A 13,780-nucleotide genomic window follows, 5' to 3' on the forward strand; every position below is an offset into this window, starting at 1 on the left:
CCAGAGTTTCACCCTTGAGACCAATGGCTTTGTGTATTCAAAGTACCCGCCGCCTTTATTCACAAACCCAAAGGATTTTGGCGACCCAGATCATATTCAAAATATCTTTTTGCCGGAATGTGAGGCGATCTTGAGAAATGAGATTGAGGGAGTGGACCAGGTTTTTATTTTCGATTGGAAGGTGGGTATCCTAAGGACTTACGAAATCGAGGCTTGATATATTGAGACTTACTTTCGACCTTCTGCTTTGAATAGATAAGAAAAAAGAAAAGCGCCAAAGAACGGCGAAAGAGGAACGATAATCTATTGAGTTTTGCGCGACAAGTGCATGTAGGTAAGTCAAACCGGATGTCATGCTGAGACCAATTCACCGTATCCCATTACTAAAAGGATATCCAAGACACTTTACTCACCAAAGACGAACCTGGGACTTCAATGATAGAGCGTATTCGCAATCATATCCCCGAAGAATCCCGCCACCTTCTCTCCGGTCGAGTACAGATGATCAAGTAAGTGTGAAGAAAAAGAATTGGGGACTTCTCAACTCCCACTCCTCCCCTTCAAAAGCCGTTAAAAGTATATAGCTATATATATGCCTTTACAGCCCGCTTGAATTTCTCTAACATGTGAATTTCAGCATGTGGCGGCCAATTAATGGACCCGTCGAAGATCAACCTATTGCTGTGTGTGATGGAAGAACCTTCGACACATCTAAATTGGTCGAAACAGCCATGACCCGCGGCGACTATACAGGTACACTGCTTTATCCACTTTATAAACCAGGCAACACTCGCCAATGGTACTATTTAAGCAGACAAGGCGTTGAAGATGTGCTGCTGTTTAAGAGTTTTGACTCGAAATCGGGTAGTGTGAAACGTGAGTGATATTCCAACCTAGCATTCCATGTTCTATCCCACAATTTATTCGAAGACGGGAAGACGGGAAATGGAAATAAGATGGTTCTAACGAATGCATACCTTGTGTTTTAGATACCCCTCACACATCATTCGCATTGCCGGATACCCCGGATGATGTATGCCCAAGGATCAGTGTTGAGGTCAGGGCCTTAGTGTTTATGCGCTCTATGGAAAGTGCTTAGTTAATTTACCCTTCCCAGGTTATTGATCCCAAATAACCACAAGCTCCTGCTATAGCCATGGAATATAGGTATGGCGGAGACAAATATAAAGACAGCGTTGGTTCCCACTATACGCCCATTATTTCCCCTTCAGACCAGGGATCCCAGTCATTAGCGCTCTTGTTCTGATCGAAAAAATTGTGCATGTGTACATGTTTATTAGCTACTACCTTTATACCAGGTTATGTTGCCACACAGCTCGTGGCTCTCCTACCATCAGCCAGATGACCTACCGTGGCTAAAATGAGCAGCATCTCAGCTCTCATCTAAAAAACAAGAAGAGGACAATATTATCGCCTTTCGACAATTATCTAAGATTTTTCTGTCCTGTTGAGATTTAGCTTGCGCTAGCTGTTTATCAAAACATCACAATGTTCCCTCCCAACGAACCTTGCAAACCGATCACATTAAATTATCAGTTAAACGAACAACACAGCCGTATACCAACGCATGAGAACGATGGAATAAAGGTTCAAGGCTTACAGAATATGAGCGACGATACTATTTGCTTTAAGCCGTCAAGATATGTTCCAATACTCGTATTGCTCTACACTGCCTGTACGCTTACAGCATGGTCAATCATCTGCACCTCGAGCCGGAATCTTATTGTGCAACTCCCCGAATCTTCCTACTAAAACATGGAGCTTGATCCAGACAAACCAAAAATTGATGCCAAAGCTCGTATCAAGAATATCGATCGTTGGAATCGGACAGCTCGGGCCCTCTGGGGCATTGGCAGCGTGTTGACACTGCCCTTGACATCAGCTGTATGTTCTTTCGTGGCTTTTGGCTACATCCAGACCCAAATATCTCGCAACGGGTGCCTCACATTGAGCCAGACTATGACTCTTGCGGACTGAGGGTGGACTAGCCCTGCCATTATTCTATCTCTCCTGAGACGGCCCAAACAATGCATCAGTTCTCTTCTAACCAATATACTCTGCTGGCTTTAACAATGGGCGAGACTCAACAGGACTGTCCAAGTAGTAGACTCCATAGCGACAGACTCGCCACCTGGGTAACATACTTCTCACATCCGGATTATGCAATACCTGCCCTCAGTCAGGCAGCTTTGCTCGCGGATCATGCTGTCTTGCTTTCGGCTTGAGGTGGGGAAACTCTGAAGATATATGGGAAAAGAGGTATGGACTTTTCGCGGCCGAATATGTCCACCACATCAATGGTCGCTCTCTCGATTCTCTGTGCGGTCTATCTTTTTGTTCATATCTTTTTATGCTGTTTGGGTGCCATGAGTGTTCCTTGGACTGGATCCCCCGACAGCCACGCTATGGTGATGATTACTGCTGCATTGTGCGACACACCTGGCATTAATGTGGATAAGGAGCTGGCCGAGGAGGGGGATTTTATGGACATACTTCCAGGGTACGTGGGTGACGCAGAGCCTGATGCCCCTGTTGGGAGACTTACTGTTGGAGCTGAAGCTCCGTTTAGATGGAAAAGGAGGTATTGGAAGGGTAAGGGGTTGGCATTATAGATCTAAGGAGACAGGAACAACTAGAGACAATCACAAACAAGAGACAACAACACGAGAGAACAACACGAGAGAAAGAACAACGAGAGTGAAAGAGGAATAAGACAAGATGGAAGTGGAAAATAACAAGGAAGGAACCTTGAAGAAAAAGTGTCCTCAGAAATTCTTCGGACAACAGAGAGCTATCTCTGTCATGAAGGTTCCAAAAATTAAAAGCAAGGAGATGAGAACAGAGCTCCTTTTGTTTAATGCTCCTGACGGACGGACAATGGAGATCCCAGAAAAGTACAGTCAGTATCCACAGAGGCCTGGGTAAGTCCAACCGATTGGTTCCCGAAGGAGGTCCTTTCTGAAGGTCCGCCAGACATGCTTCGTGCCAGCTGAACTAGAACCGAGGCCCTAGCCCAGTTTCAGAGTTAACTGAGCCGCTGCAAAGTCCTAATCAGTGCCCTCAGGGTCCCCTTCACTGGACAACAGTAGACATATGTAGCACATGAATCCGGAGCTGAAGTTCAAAAAATTGAAGGGTACTCAACAGGAACCACGGTGTGCAATGTGGACCCGGAGTGGTATGAAGAAAGAAAGAAAGAAAGAAGAAGAAGAGAGAGAGAAATGGGAGGGGGAGGGGTATTTATACCTTTCCTGTAGCTTAAGGTAATGGGGAAACTGGGGTGGGTGACGATTTTTGACCCAAAAGGGAAGGCACCTGAAATGGGACGAAATAGCATGTGAAGAATCATGCCCCACTGTTTGCTGCTCTAAAATCTCTCGCTCATGTCAGCTTGACCTTACGTGCTCTACTCTGGAAGTCGTATATTGGATGCCTAGAATTTTCAATGTGATTCATGCGACGGGCTGCGGTGATAGCAGATGTTGCCTATGTATGATGATGATTATATTATCATTTGTCTGCTCTATATATGTTGCTTCATATACACGCTGCAATGCAGGAAAGCCATCAGACTAAATCCGTAGCTATGAAAGAGTCAAGCTCAGGTCATGGGGGTATCAAAGAAAAAGCAAGGCAAGATATGTATGACGATGGTTTCGTGAAGGAGTCGGCGTCGTAGAGAGAGGGTAAAGAATAAGCAGCGGAAGAGAGTAGAGTTTGAGTATACTTCAGTGGGTGTTTGAGAGCAATTATCCTCCATTAGCAGGGTCGTCAATGTACAAGACAGGCCACGCGCCGAGTGTCGATGAACGAGGTGAAAGAGGTTAGAGGTGTCGATTCACGCCAGCTTCACTTCAAGGAAGAAGGATATTCGTCTGAACTTCTTCCAAGGTCTGGATCCAACCTCTAGGAAAGGAGCGTCGTTTGAACCAGACCCCTTCTAGGATCTCGAGTGCTTTGTCGACATTCTAAATTGTGAGAGATTAGCATTCAAACTGTCGTCTTGATCAGATTCGTTTGCGACATACCCTGAAACCAAACCGCTTCAACTCTTCCATAGTTTGACGAATGTATTTTTGCTCAGACTCATTCCGGGTCTCCTGCCCAGCAATGAAAAGCGGCCACAGGAAAGCCAATTGGCCGATATCTTTTGGCAATTTGTATGCCAGTAGAAGAATCCGATTGATAAGCATGTCCATATACGTCCAATCATTGATCCAACCGACACGCCCAGCTCCAGCGACCTGGAGCAGATGAACGAATGTCGCCTTCTCGTATGCTTCAATGCAGCCCGCATACTCAAGAACATCAGGATACGGATACTGAGCAAGACTCTCGTCATCCAGATCGGCGAGAAGCTGTAGACACGGCGGGGTCATGGCACGCCATACAACCAGCTGATTGAAGATGTCTTTATACGTCTCGTCTGACTGCTCGATTGTCATCCATGTTTTCTTGTCCGATGCAAATGTGCTGATAGATGCTTGCACTTCCATCAGGCTTGACCATGCCTGCCGCAGCTCGCTCAGACGTGGGTTGTCGGGGATCGTTGACAATAAGCTTGGCGTCCCAAGATTGTATTCCCACCCTCCACCCATGGTCGTCCAGTAATTACCTTCGACCACGGTACCGCCGGGAATTGCGCATGCTCCCGCCACATCGAGATACGAGAGTAGGGAGACGAGGAACGGGCGGAGCGGGTGGTTCATCTCGGCGACGCGTTGTTCTTCACGCGCCGAGTCTCCGGGTTGCGGGTAGAAGAGAAGGTTGTAGATTTCGCGCGCTCCTTTGAGATGTACTGCCCAGTTGTGGTGTTGGGAATCCATCATCTGCAGAGATGTTAGTTAATTGATCATGAATTGTAGGTCTGTAAGACAAGTGGGAAGACAAACTTCGAATAAGGAAAGTAATAGGCACGTCGCGAAATCCGTTAACCCAAGCTGCTGGCTGGGATCTGAGTATCGCGCGCGGAAGCCCTTCACCACCACACCGTATTTGCCCATTGCCTGCTGGAAATGCCTATTCCGCTGCGACCCCACCGATGTATTCGCGAGATGTAATGCGCCCAATGCCTGCATTGCATTGACCATTGTTGGAGACGATCGGGCGAAATCCGGGAAATGTGTGCGGTAGGGATTGGCATTGTGGGGGGTGTTGTAGATCATCAGGAAGGTTGATACCTGATCCGCAAAGTGAGTGAGATAACGCTCCTCATTGCGCTGGATCGATTTCGCGATACTGATCGAGGTAATAGGATCCTGGAAGCGGAATTTGGTTGTTGCTTGTGCTAACGTTGTGGGGGCGACCATCGCGTTGCAGGTTTTCTTGATGTCAACATCTTCCCTCTCCCCATCAGGGGAGACCGCAGAAGCATCGCTTGACTCTGGGCTGGATGTTGAAATGTTGTTCCGTCTCTTCGGTGCCCTGGACGACTCTGGCGATGAATCCGTCGATGTCTGAGAGACTCCGTAAACCTTGAAGGTCATCCGCCCTTGCGCGCCATCGCACTCGCGCCCAAGACGGATGCAGTTATTACAGGCGGGAGATGCCTCGTCGCAGCGAACATGGCGGCGGCGACAGGTGGAACAGCCTGTAAATCCTCGGTGGTGCCAGCGGCGGACTCGTTTTAGGGGTTCGGTAGGTTGTGTATCCAACGCGTCGGACAACGGTGCGCCCTCCGTGCGTATCTCCATCGGGCGCAAGACTCGGTGGTCAAATATTGTTCAGACATGGACACTTAACATGAAGGCCCATCGTCATTAACCATGGTGGGTGTTACAAGGAGAGTTCAACTTCGGAGGTCTCTCTCTGGGTTTGGAGGGGCGCTAACGGCAAAACGCATCACGTATCGGCTCTTGGCCAACGGCTTCTCATCTTTATATTAAAATATCTCAATGTCCTAAATTAAACACTTTTATACCCCTCCATATCGGTTTTCTGACACTTAAAAGCTTTTAGCTCGACTTCAGCGCCAAGGACTCATGCACAGCTGTTTTTCGAGTTGGCTTTAACTAGTGCCACACACCAAAGAATTCATCTAACCAAACCCAACACATAGGAAGCTCACCCCGATCTTGTGGGAGCCGTTGGATTGTGTATATTGACTACTGAGTATAGGCATCAAACTGGAAGATCAGTTTCAAATCCAATTGAAAATACAAGCTCACTTACAATGCACTCTTCAAAAGGCACGCTAGAGTTCAGAATGGCCCCTATGGCCGCCCGGGCAATTGTTACTGGCACCCCAATATGCACCGCCTGTTGCTCTGCCTGCTTGAGGACGGCCTCATTGCGCGAGGGAACGTTCACAGATGCTCGAGTGGATTTGAAACGAGTTGCCTCGCGGACGTATGCGGCTCTATATGAGTTGAGGTGTCAATGCCAATATCATAACTCAAGATCATAGGATTCTTGATCTACGGAGGTCAGAGTACAAACCGTTGATTTAGGAGATCGAGTATTTGATCGTCGATATCATCGAGCGCGGTGCGGATCTCGTCCAGAGAGTCACAGCACGTAGTTAGCGTACCATTTAATGACGAAAAATGGACACTAGGGGTACCCCATGGCACAGGGCGATGATCCTCTGAAGGTGTTGAGATCACATTGGATCCATAACAGGCATTCGTATTGACATTGGCATTGGCTGCTGAACCGATGGCAGTGGAAAGGGTTAAACCCCCAAAGAGAACCTGGAAAATCATTACAGTAAGTACAACATAGATAATAAGCAAGAAACTAACATTCAGAGGAATAATAAAATCACAACCCCTAGATTTGCTTTTTTCTACTTTGATTGCCTGCCCTAACGGGTTAGGCTGATCATGGAATGCCCACTCTTCCAAAAGATATACTTCACCAATGCGGGGAAAGTAAACACGGATTTCCCTCCGACCTTCCTACCGAAGCCCGAAGCCCCTCTTCGGCTGTTTAGAATTTATTTAAAAGAACTTGCTCTTCTATTACTTCTAATCACTATCTATTCTCTTACTGAAGCATCAATATGTCACAAGGTTCAAGACTCCAAGGCAAGGTTGCCATCGTCACCGGTAAGACTTTTATTCCAGACTATTCCGTTGTGGATGCTCATAATCTTCCTTTTAGGAGGAGGTAATGGATTTGGCGCAGCTATCGCTCGACGATTCGGCGAAGAGGGCGCTAAAGTAATCCTTACCGATGTCAACGTTGAGGGCGGCGAGAAAGTCGCCGCGCAAAATCCTTTCAATCTCATCTTTCAGCGCCAAGATGTCACACAAGAAGCGGACTGGAATGCCGTTTTAGATTTGGCCTTCTCCAAGTTTGGGCGAGTCGATGTGCTGGTTAATAATGCAGGCACTAGTTATCGCAATAAGGTGGGTTTGCATGTAGTTGTATGATGAGACCTCGCTAATTACTTGCAGCCGACAGCAGAGGTTACAGAGGAAGAGTGGGAGCGAGTATTCAAGGTCAACGTGAAGAGCATTTATCTCGCTACAAAAGCCCTGATGCCGCGTCTCATCGAGCAAGGCCAGGGTGGGTCGGTGATCAACATCTCCTCCACGGGAGCGAGTCGACCACGGCCTGGGTTGGTTTGGTATAATGCCACCAAGGGGGCAGTGACTAATGTGAGTGGATTTTGGATAGTTAATGAGTGATAAATGGCTAATAATTTATCTATATAGGCCACCAAAGGTCTCGCCGCGGAATACGGTCCCCACAATATCCGATTCAACACTGTCGCTCCTCTTCTCTCTGGCACTGGACTATTTTCCATGTTCACCGGCATGGAAGATACACCCGAGAACCGAGAGAAGTTTATCGGAAATGTGCCACTGGGCCGCCTCACCGACGTGGATGATATCGCCAACATGTGCCTGTACCTGGCCAGTGATGAGGCTCGTTTTATCAATGGCACTGAGATGGTGGTGGATGGTGGAAAGTGTGTTTAGATATCAGGAACAAGTCGGAGATACAAGGTTGTATAGCACTGAAGGTCGCATGCCTTAATAAAACAAATCAAAGTCAACTTTGCAATCAATTTCTCCATCCCGATTTTACCCCGCAGAAACGTGGGGTAGAAGTAAAAGCGAATTGTTAAGATGTCACGCCATGGTTTTATCTGCCGACATAACTTGCATCCTTAAGCCACTACCGAGTGCCACTAACTGGACACAAAAATGACATCCAACTTCAAATCCATCCCGGTACTCGACCTATCCCTCGCCAACTCGCCCTTAACTCGGCCTAAGCTTCTCCAAGAGCTCCACCACGCCTTCACCTGCATTGGGTTCCTGTATATCACGAACCACGATGTTCCACAAGACGTAATATCAGACCTGAAACATGCCCTCCCTAAACTCTTTGCCCTTGATCCGGCCGAAAAAGACAAAGTGGCTTTGCACAACTCCCCCCATTTTCTGGGATACAGTCAAGTCGGCTCAGAAACAACAGCCGGAGTCGCAGATAAACGCGAATAGTTCGAGTTTGCAACCGAGCTCCCGGACTTATGGCGCGTGGGTCTTCCTCTTTATGAAAGGTTAAAAGGACCAAACCAGGTATATCGAGTCCAGGTCATCAGCCATTTGACTCTAAAGTTGTGCTAACAATAAGTAACAGTGGCCATCACAAGACCCGTCTCTTCGAAGTGTCATTGAACGATATATCCACGAATTAACAAAGCTCAGCGAAAGATTCTTACGCTTGGTCGCCGAAGCACTCTCCCTGGATTCAGAGACTTTATTCTCATTCCTCTCGGAGCAGCATCGTCTTAAGTTAGTCCATTATCCGGCCTCAGATCTTAGTTCAGATCCGAACAATCAAGGTGTAGGCCCTCACAAAGATTCCTCTGGGTGGTGGACATTTCTTCTTCAAGCTTCACCCCCAACCGTGAAGGGTTTACAAGCTCTCAACAAGACCGGTGAATGGATCGATGTTCCTGTCATTGAGAATACGTTCGTTGTGAACATCGGCCAGGCTTTCGAGGTGATTACTCATGGTGTGTGTAAGGCAACGACGCATCGTGTGTTGTCAGGTCTTTCAGAGAGATACAGTGTGCCCTTTTTTCAGGGTGTTCGGGGAAGTCTGACAAAGGAGGAGGCGGTTGGGACTTTAAGGAGTCATTTTGCTATGCAAAAGATGGCGCTGGAGGCGTCGGAGGGTGCGAGTGTTGACTCGGCCTTTTTGAGGGGAAGGTATGATACTTGGGGTGAGTCGCAATTGCGGACAAAGATTCGGAGTCATCGTGATGTGGGACGAGTATTTTATGCAGATGTATTTCATGATTATGTCAATGACGATAATTGATATCAATGATTGAGTGAGAAAGTTGAGTGTATCGTGCGGAGGTTCGTGATATATTGTCAGAGAGAAGAACGATCATGGGTATAAGCAAAATGACAAAAGGGAAGGTATGAGATTTGGCAGCTACCGGAAGGTTGAACTCTGCGGATATAAAGCCTCCTGCTTTTCTCATTCTTCGTTTCACTATTCTATGCAAGGCTCTCGTCGTATTTGATAGTAGCTTAGGTTTCTCCTACACAAAGTAGCGTAGAGAGAATCGAGGTTATGGAAAGGCCATATCCTTAGGATGGACCAAAAAAACTGGTCATCGAAGACTACATAAATTTCTTCGACTTGGAGGAAGATTTCAAGTCCAGGGTACATGTTACTACGGGGCATTGCAAGGTCCATCAGTCATCAAAACTTCTATTTAATCTAAATAGTTAATCTATATGAGACTGGATCGCGCTAGAGGTCACATAAAACTCCCGCTCGGCATTGGCATTCTAAGTGCGGGTATAACTGTAACAGGTGCCGTATTGCGGGGATCAAATGGCACGCTAAGGGAGAAAAACGGGTCGGAATAGACTCGCTTATATGTATAGCGCGAACTGAAACCAGTGATATTCAGGGACTTGCCATTTTTGGACTGTTCACATGGAGATGGATACGTCTTCTACTACCTGAATATATTGTAGACTTACGAATGTATACCATGTGGGGATTGGTGATGTAGATCTGGAAATTTGCCGCCTGCTCGTAGGCGTACCTGCATACTCTAGCTCGTACATGGACAGAGGCAGTAGTATTTTGTACATCGTGCACACATGGGATTTAGATCGGATCTCAAGGGAGTTCCAAGGTGTTTTCTCTGTGAACGATCAAGTCAGGCCCACTTATTAACTCCACACAGTGGATTCATCCAAACAATCTTCCAAGATTGGAAGGAACCCTGTAGCATATCAATGGTTGTGGATATTTTTATCATGGGCTCTATATGGGTTATTGGGAAAAGGGGAGAGAATATTAGACACCTCATATATTAAAATTCCCACTCAACCGTATTATAGACAAACATCAACGCACATACTTCGTATAGTACCCCAGGAATGGGCGGCATCGGAATGAGAAGCGAAGTCTGCAGATCATCATTTGAGATAAACGCTTCATTGTTTCGTCTATATCAATTCATAAAATGCAAGGTACCCCGTGAATACAATAGGTCTATATAAAGGGCCTTGAATAACCCGATTGGAGATTTGATTCCACACACTCAATCCTCTCAAACCCTAAACATGAGATTCCCTCGATCCCTCTTCTTCGCCCTCCCTTTCCTTCAGTCTGCCGCGGCCCAGGGCGGCGGTATGGTTGGCCTTGGATGGTCCGTCGAGAACGTCACCGATGCAGGCCTGAGCGAGATTTTCTTCCAAATGGACATCTCCGGCGCTCCCCATGAGGGCGGATTCTACTTCGCCCAGCAATTCGGCTTCGTTAACCAAGACAATGTGGGCTATACCGGTCTCCAGCCCCGTGAAAATGACCACGGTCTTCCCGTCATCCACGGAGTATTCTCCAGCTTCAATGAGGGCACCACCTCCGACGATCCCAACTGCTCCGACGGTGCCGACGGTGGCGCCGGCGTGAGCTGTGCTGTTGAGATCGTCAGCTCTTACGATCACCAATATCAGCTCCACATCAAGAACACCGAGGGAACTAAATGGGTTGGAACTCTGGTTGATGTTGTCAAGGGAAACAGCACCCAGATCGGCTCTTACACTCTTCCCGCTGGTTCGAAGGGTATTCAGAGCTCCCAGTTGGGATTCATTGAATTGTACGGATGGAACGATGGAAAGAAGGAGCACGTATGCTCTGATGTGCCTAAGCAGTCGGTTATTTTTGGCGCGCCTATCTCTAAGGGATACAAGGGATCCCTGAGTGGGCCTTATGAGTATGGTGATTGTGTTGGTGAATCTCAATTCGAGGCACACAGTCATTCTGATGGCAGCTATTCGGTCACTGTTGGATGGTAAATGGAGGAAGTAGTTGAGACAAAGACCTCGCAGGTTTTTGTCGGGTTTATTAGGCATGAATTAATCCTATCTCTTCAGTTCCAAATGCTTTCCCTTATTGGGTGTCCAACACGAAGAGGTTGAGCAAAAGTAGTAGAGAATAGTACTGAAACAAACGTAACAGGAATTATTATAAGCAAAATAGATATTGCCACAATATGTAGCTGTTTGGATTTAGAAGATAACTAGTAAGATTGTTATTCTCGGCTCTATAATCTAAACCTCTATCATCTATTCTCTAAAACCGCCTAGCCTCAACAGCAGGCTTATTCCCAACAGCAACCTCAATCTTCTCAATAACCTCATCGGTCAACTTCTCCACCACACCCAAAGCCCGAATATTATCAACAACCTGCTGCGGTCTCGACGCACCCGTAATCATAGACGAGATATTCGGGTTTTTCAAAATCCACGCAAGCGCCAATTGCGCCGTTGAAACCCCAAGTTCCTCAGCAATAGGCTTCAATGCCGCAACCTGATCCAGCTGTCTCTGCCAGATCTCATCACCAACAGTCTTGCGCAGACCCTTGACATATCCATCCTCTGACTCTGCCAACCGCGATCCAGCCGGAGGAGCAGAAACATCATTATACTTGCCCGTCAAGACGCCGCCCTTTAACGGCGAGAACACTGTCAGGCCGAGCCCGTGCGCCTCGTACAGCCAGCGGTACTCCTTCTCTACACGCTCGCGCGCGAGGAGGTTATACTGCGGCTGCTCGACGACAGGTCCGACGAGACCGAGTCTGTCGGCGATGCGCCAGGCATCGGCGATTTCGCTTGCAGTCCACTCTGACGTGCCCCAGTAAAAGGCCTTGCCGTTGTCGATGAGGTAGTTGAAGCCCCGGACGATTTCTTCCATGGGTGTGTCGCGGTCTGCACGGTGTGCGTACACGATATCTACGTATGGCAGGTCTAGTCGTTTCAGGGAAAGATTCATGCCCTCGATGATGTGCTTGCGGGAGAGACCGTTGTTGTTGAGGGGTTTGTCGGGGTTGGCGCTGTTGGCTCTGCCCCAGTATAGCTGAGAGATGGGTTAGCGCGGACAAGAAGATTAAACGGCGAATTGTGCTGCTTAGGTACCTTGGTCGAAATGACGAGGTCGTTTTGCTTCCAGCCGAATTTCTTGATTGCCTCTCCGAGCACAATCTCAGACTTTCCGGCTGAGTATACTTCGGCGGTATCGAAGAAGTTGACGCCGGCATCGTAGGCAACCTTCATGCATTCAAGGGCGGTTTCTGTTGTCTGTTAGCTTTGATCAATTCCGTCGATAGAGAGCGCCATACCATTGCCGACGTGTCCGCCATATGTGAGCCAGCTACCTAGTGAGATAACTGAGACTTTCAATCCGGTCCGACCGAGGAACCGGTACTGCATTTCAGGAAGAGCGTCCGACATTATGAATTTTGTTCAAATTTTGTTCAATTAAGATAAATTTAGGGAACTAAAGTCCCAAGGGGGGTACTTTTATATTCCACCTGCATTGCAGGTAAACGGGCCGATGCGGGGTTGAGGGAGGGTATTTCCCCGATTGGGACGTCGAAGGCGGCTTGGGCCTTTCGTGGCGTAGAAAACTGGGGCAGTGGGTGCTTTCTAATTAAAATCGAACCATCTGGAATTTGCGTTTGATTAAGAATTGTGGTGCAATATGGGGTGACAATGACCTCAGAACAATTGAATTGTGTTTACTACACATTACTTAATTATCTTAATTCTCTCAATCCTCAATTTTCACTGGTATATCAACTCGCACCCAGTTGGATTAGCACCAGGCCAGTCAGGATAAACTGGAGTCTGTCCCGCGTGGGCGCATTGACAAAAGTTAGTTTGCAGAGGTATATCCGAGCAAATGCCCACCGGCTGGGTGGCGCAGTACTCATTGACCGAGACGGAGGTCGTCATACCCCGTGGGCAGTAACTGTGTGGCATACAGAAGGTGTCATAGTTCGACGAGCCTGGCAGTAGGGTCATGCTGTACCATTGGCTTGTAGCACAGGAGCAAGCGACAGCTACAAGAAGCGAGGACATTCAAGTTAGCCTCAGTGCTCAAATTTTGTCTCATGAGAAAAGGGATAGGAACGAAGGTGTGGAGAAAGAATCAAGAAACTTACCCCTAATAACAGTTGATTCGCCTCCCACCAAGGTGCCCTCATATATGGTCGACGTCGAATATGGAATCGCCCCATTTGAGCACCGGGTGGTAATCCAGGGTTCGCTGAGCGGGAAACAGCTCGATTCCTCCATACAATGATCTGGATGCCAGACCGACGGGAAGAAGCCACGTGAGCACTCGATTGGAGGCTCCTGGCTGAAGCAGTATGAAACAGGGGTTCCCAGTGTACAGTCTGTGGTGTAGACGGCAGTTTGTCCATTCGGGCACCAGAGCTCGGGGCCTTGGGTGATCACCGCTGGAGCTGCAGTCGCGGTGATCGAGG

General features: G+C 47.8%; 6 protein-coding genes across 6 annotated transcripts; 3 read left to right on the forward strand and 3 right to left on the reverse strand.

The window, feature by feature from the left end:
* Nucleotides 1-3,875: 3,875 nt before the first annotated feature.
* Nucleotides 3,876-5,714, reverse strand: PEX2_098300 (Zn(II)2Cys6 transcription factor; the record flags this gene model as incomplete). The annotated part of the gene is made up of 3 exons (XM_016747100.1): nucleotides 3,876-3,989; nucleotides 4,050-4,850; nucleotides 4,914-5,714. The coding sequence occupies 3 exons, from the start codon at nucleotides 5,712-5,714 to the stop codon at nucleotides 3,876-3,878; spliced, it is 1,716 nt and encodes a 571-aa protein (XP_016598449.1).
* Nucleotides 5,715-6,125: 411 nt separating this feature from the next.
* Nucleotides 6,126-6,725, reverse strand: PEX2_098310 (Chorismate mutase; the record flags this gene model as incomplete). The annotated part of the gene is made up of 3 exons (XM_016747101.1): nucleotides 6,126-6,146; nucleotides 6,193-6,379; nucleotides 6,460-6,725. The coding sequence occupies 3 exons, from the start codon at nucleotides 6,723-6,725 to the stop codon at nucleotides 6,126-6,128; spliced, it is 474 nt and encodes a 157-aa protein (XP_016598450.1).
* Nucleotides 6,726-7,024: 299 nt separating this feature from the next.
* Nucleotides 7,025-7,949, forward strand: PEX2_098320 (SDR family oxidoreductase; the record flags this gene model as incomplete). Its single annotated transcript, XM_016747102.1, has 4 exons — nucleotides 7,025-7,070; nucleotides 7,126-7,373; nucleotides 7,422-7,625; nucleotides 7,683-7,949. 4 exons carry the CDS (start codon nucleotides 7,025-7,027, stop codon nucleotides 7,947-7,949), a joined length of 765 nt encoding a protein of 254 aa, XP_016598451.1.
* A 228-nt stretch (nucleotides 7,950-8,177) lies between these two features.
* Nucleotides 8,178-9,303, forward strand: PEX2_098330 (isopenicillin N synthase family dioxygenase; the record flags this gene model as incomplete). Its single annotated transcript, XM_016747103.1, has 3 exons — nucleotides 8,178-8,432; nucleotides 8,478-8,555; nucleotides 8,617-9,303. The coding sequence occupies 3 exons, from the start codon at nucleotides 8,178-8,180 to the stop codon at nucleotides 9,301-9,303; spliced, it is 1,020 nt and encodes a 339-aa protein (XP_016598452.1).
* Nucleotides 9,304-10,574: 1,271 nt separating this feature from the next.
* Nucleotides 10,575-11,309, forward strand: PEX2_098340 (uncharacterized protein; the record flags this gene model as incomplete). The annotated part of the gene is made up of 1 exon (XM_016747104.1): nucleotides 10,575-11,309. One exon carries the CDS (start codon nucleotides 10,575-10,577, stop codon nucleotides 11,307-11,309), a length of 735 nt encoding a protein of 244 aa, XP_016598453.1.
* A 277-nt stretch (nucleotides 11,310-11,586) lies between these two features.
* Nucleotides 11,587-12,743, reverse strand: PEX2_098350 (Potassium channel, voltage-dependent, beta subunit, KCNAB-like protein; the record flags this gene model as incomplete). Its single annotated transcript, XM_016747105.1, has 3 exons — nucleotides 11,587-12,369; nucleotides 12,429-12,583; nucleotides 12,632-12,743. 3 exons carry the CDS (start codon nucleotides 12,741-12,743, stop codon nucleotides 11,587-11,589), a joined length of 1,050 nt encoding a protein of 349 aa, XP_016598454.1.
* Nucleotides 12,744-13,780: the final 1,037 nt, after the last annotated feature.

This window comes from Penicillium expansum (assembly GCF_000769745.1).
Source record: "Penicillium expansum strain MD-8 chromosome Unknown contig349, whole genome shotgun sequence".
Classification (NCBI taxonomy): domain Eukaryota; kingdom Fungi; phylum Ascomycota; class Eurotiomycetes; order Eurotiales; family Aspergillaceae; genus Penicillium; species Penicillium expansum.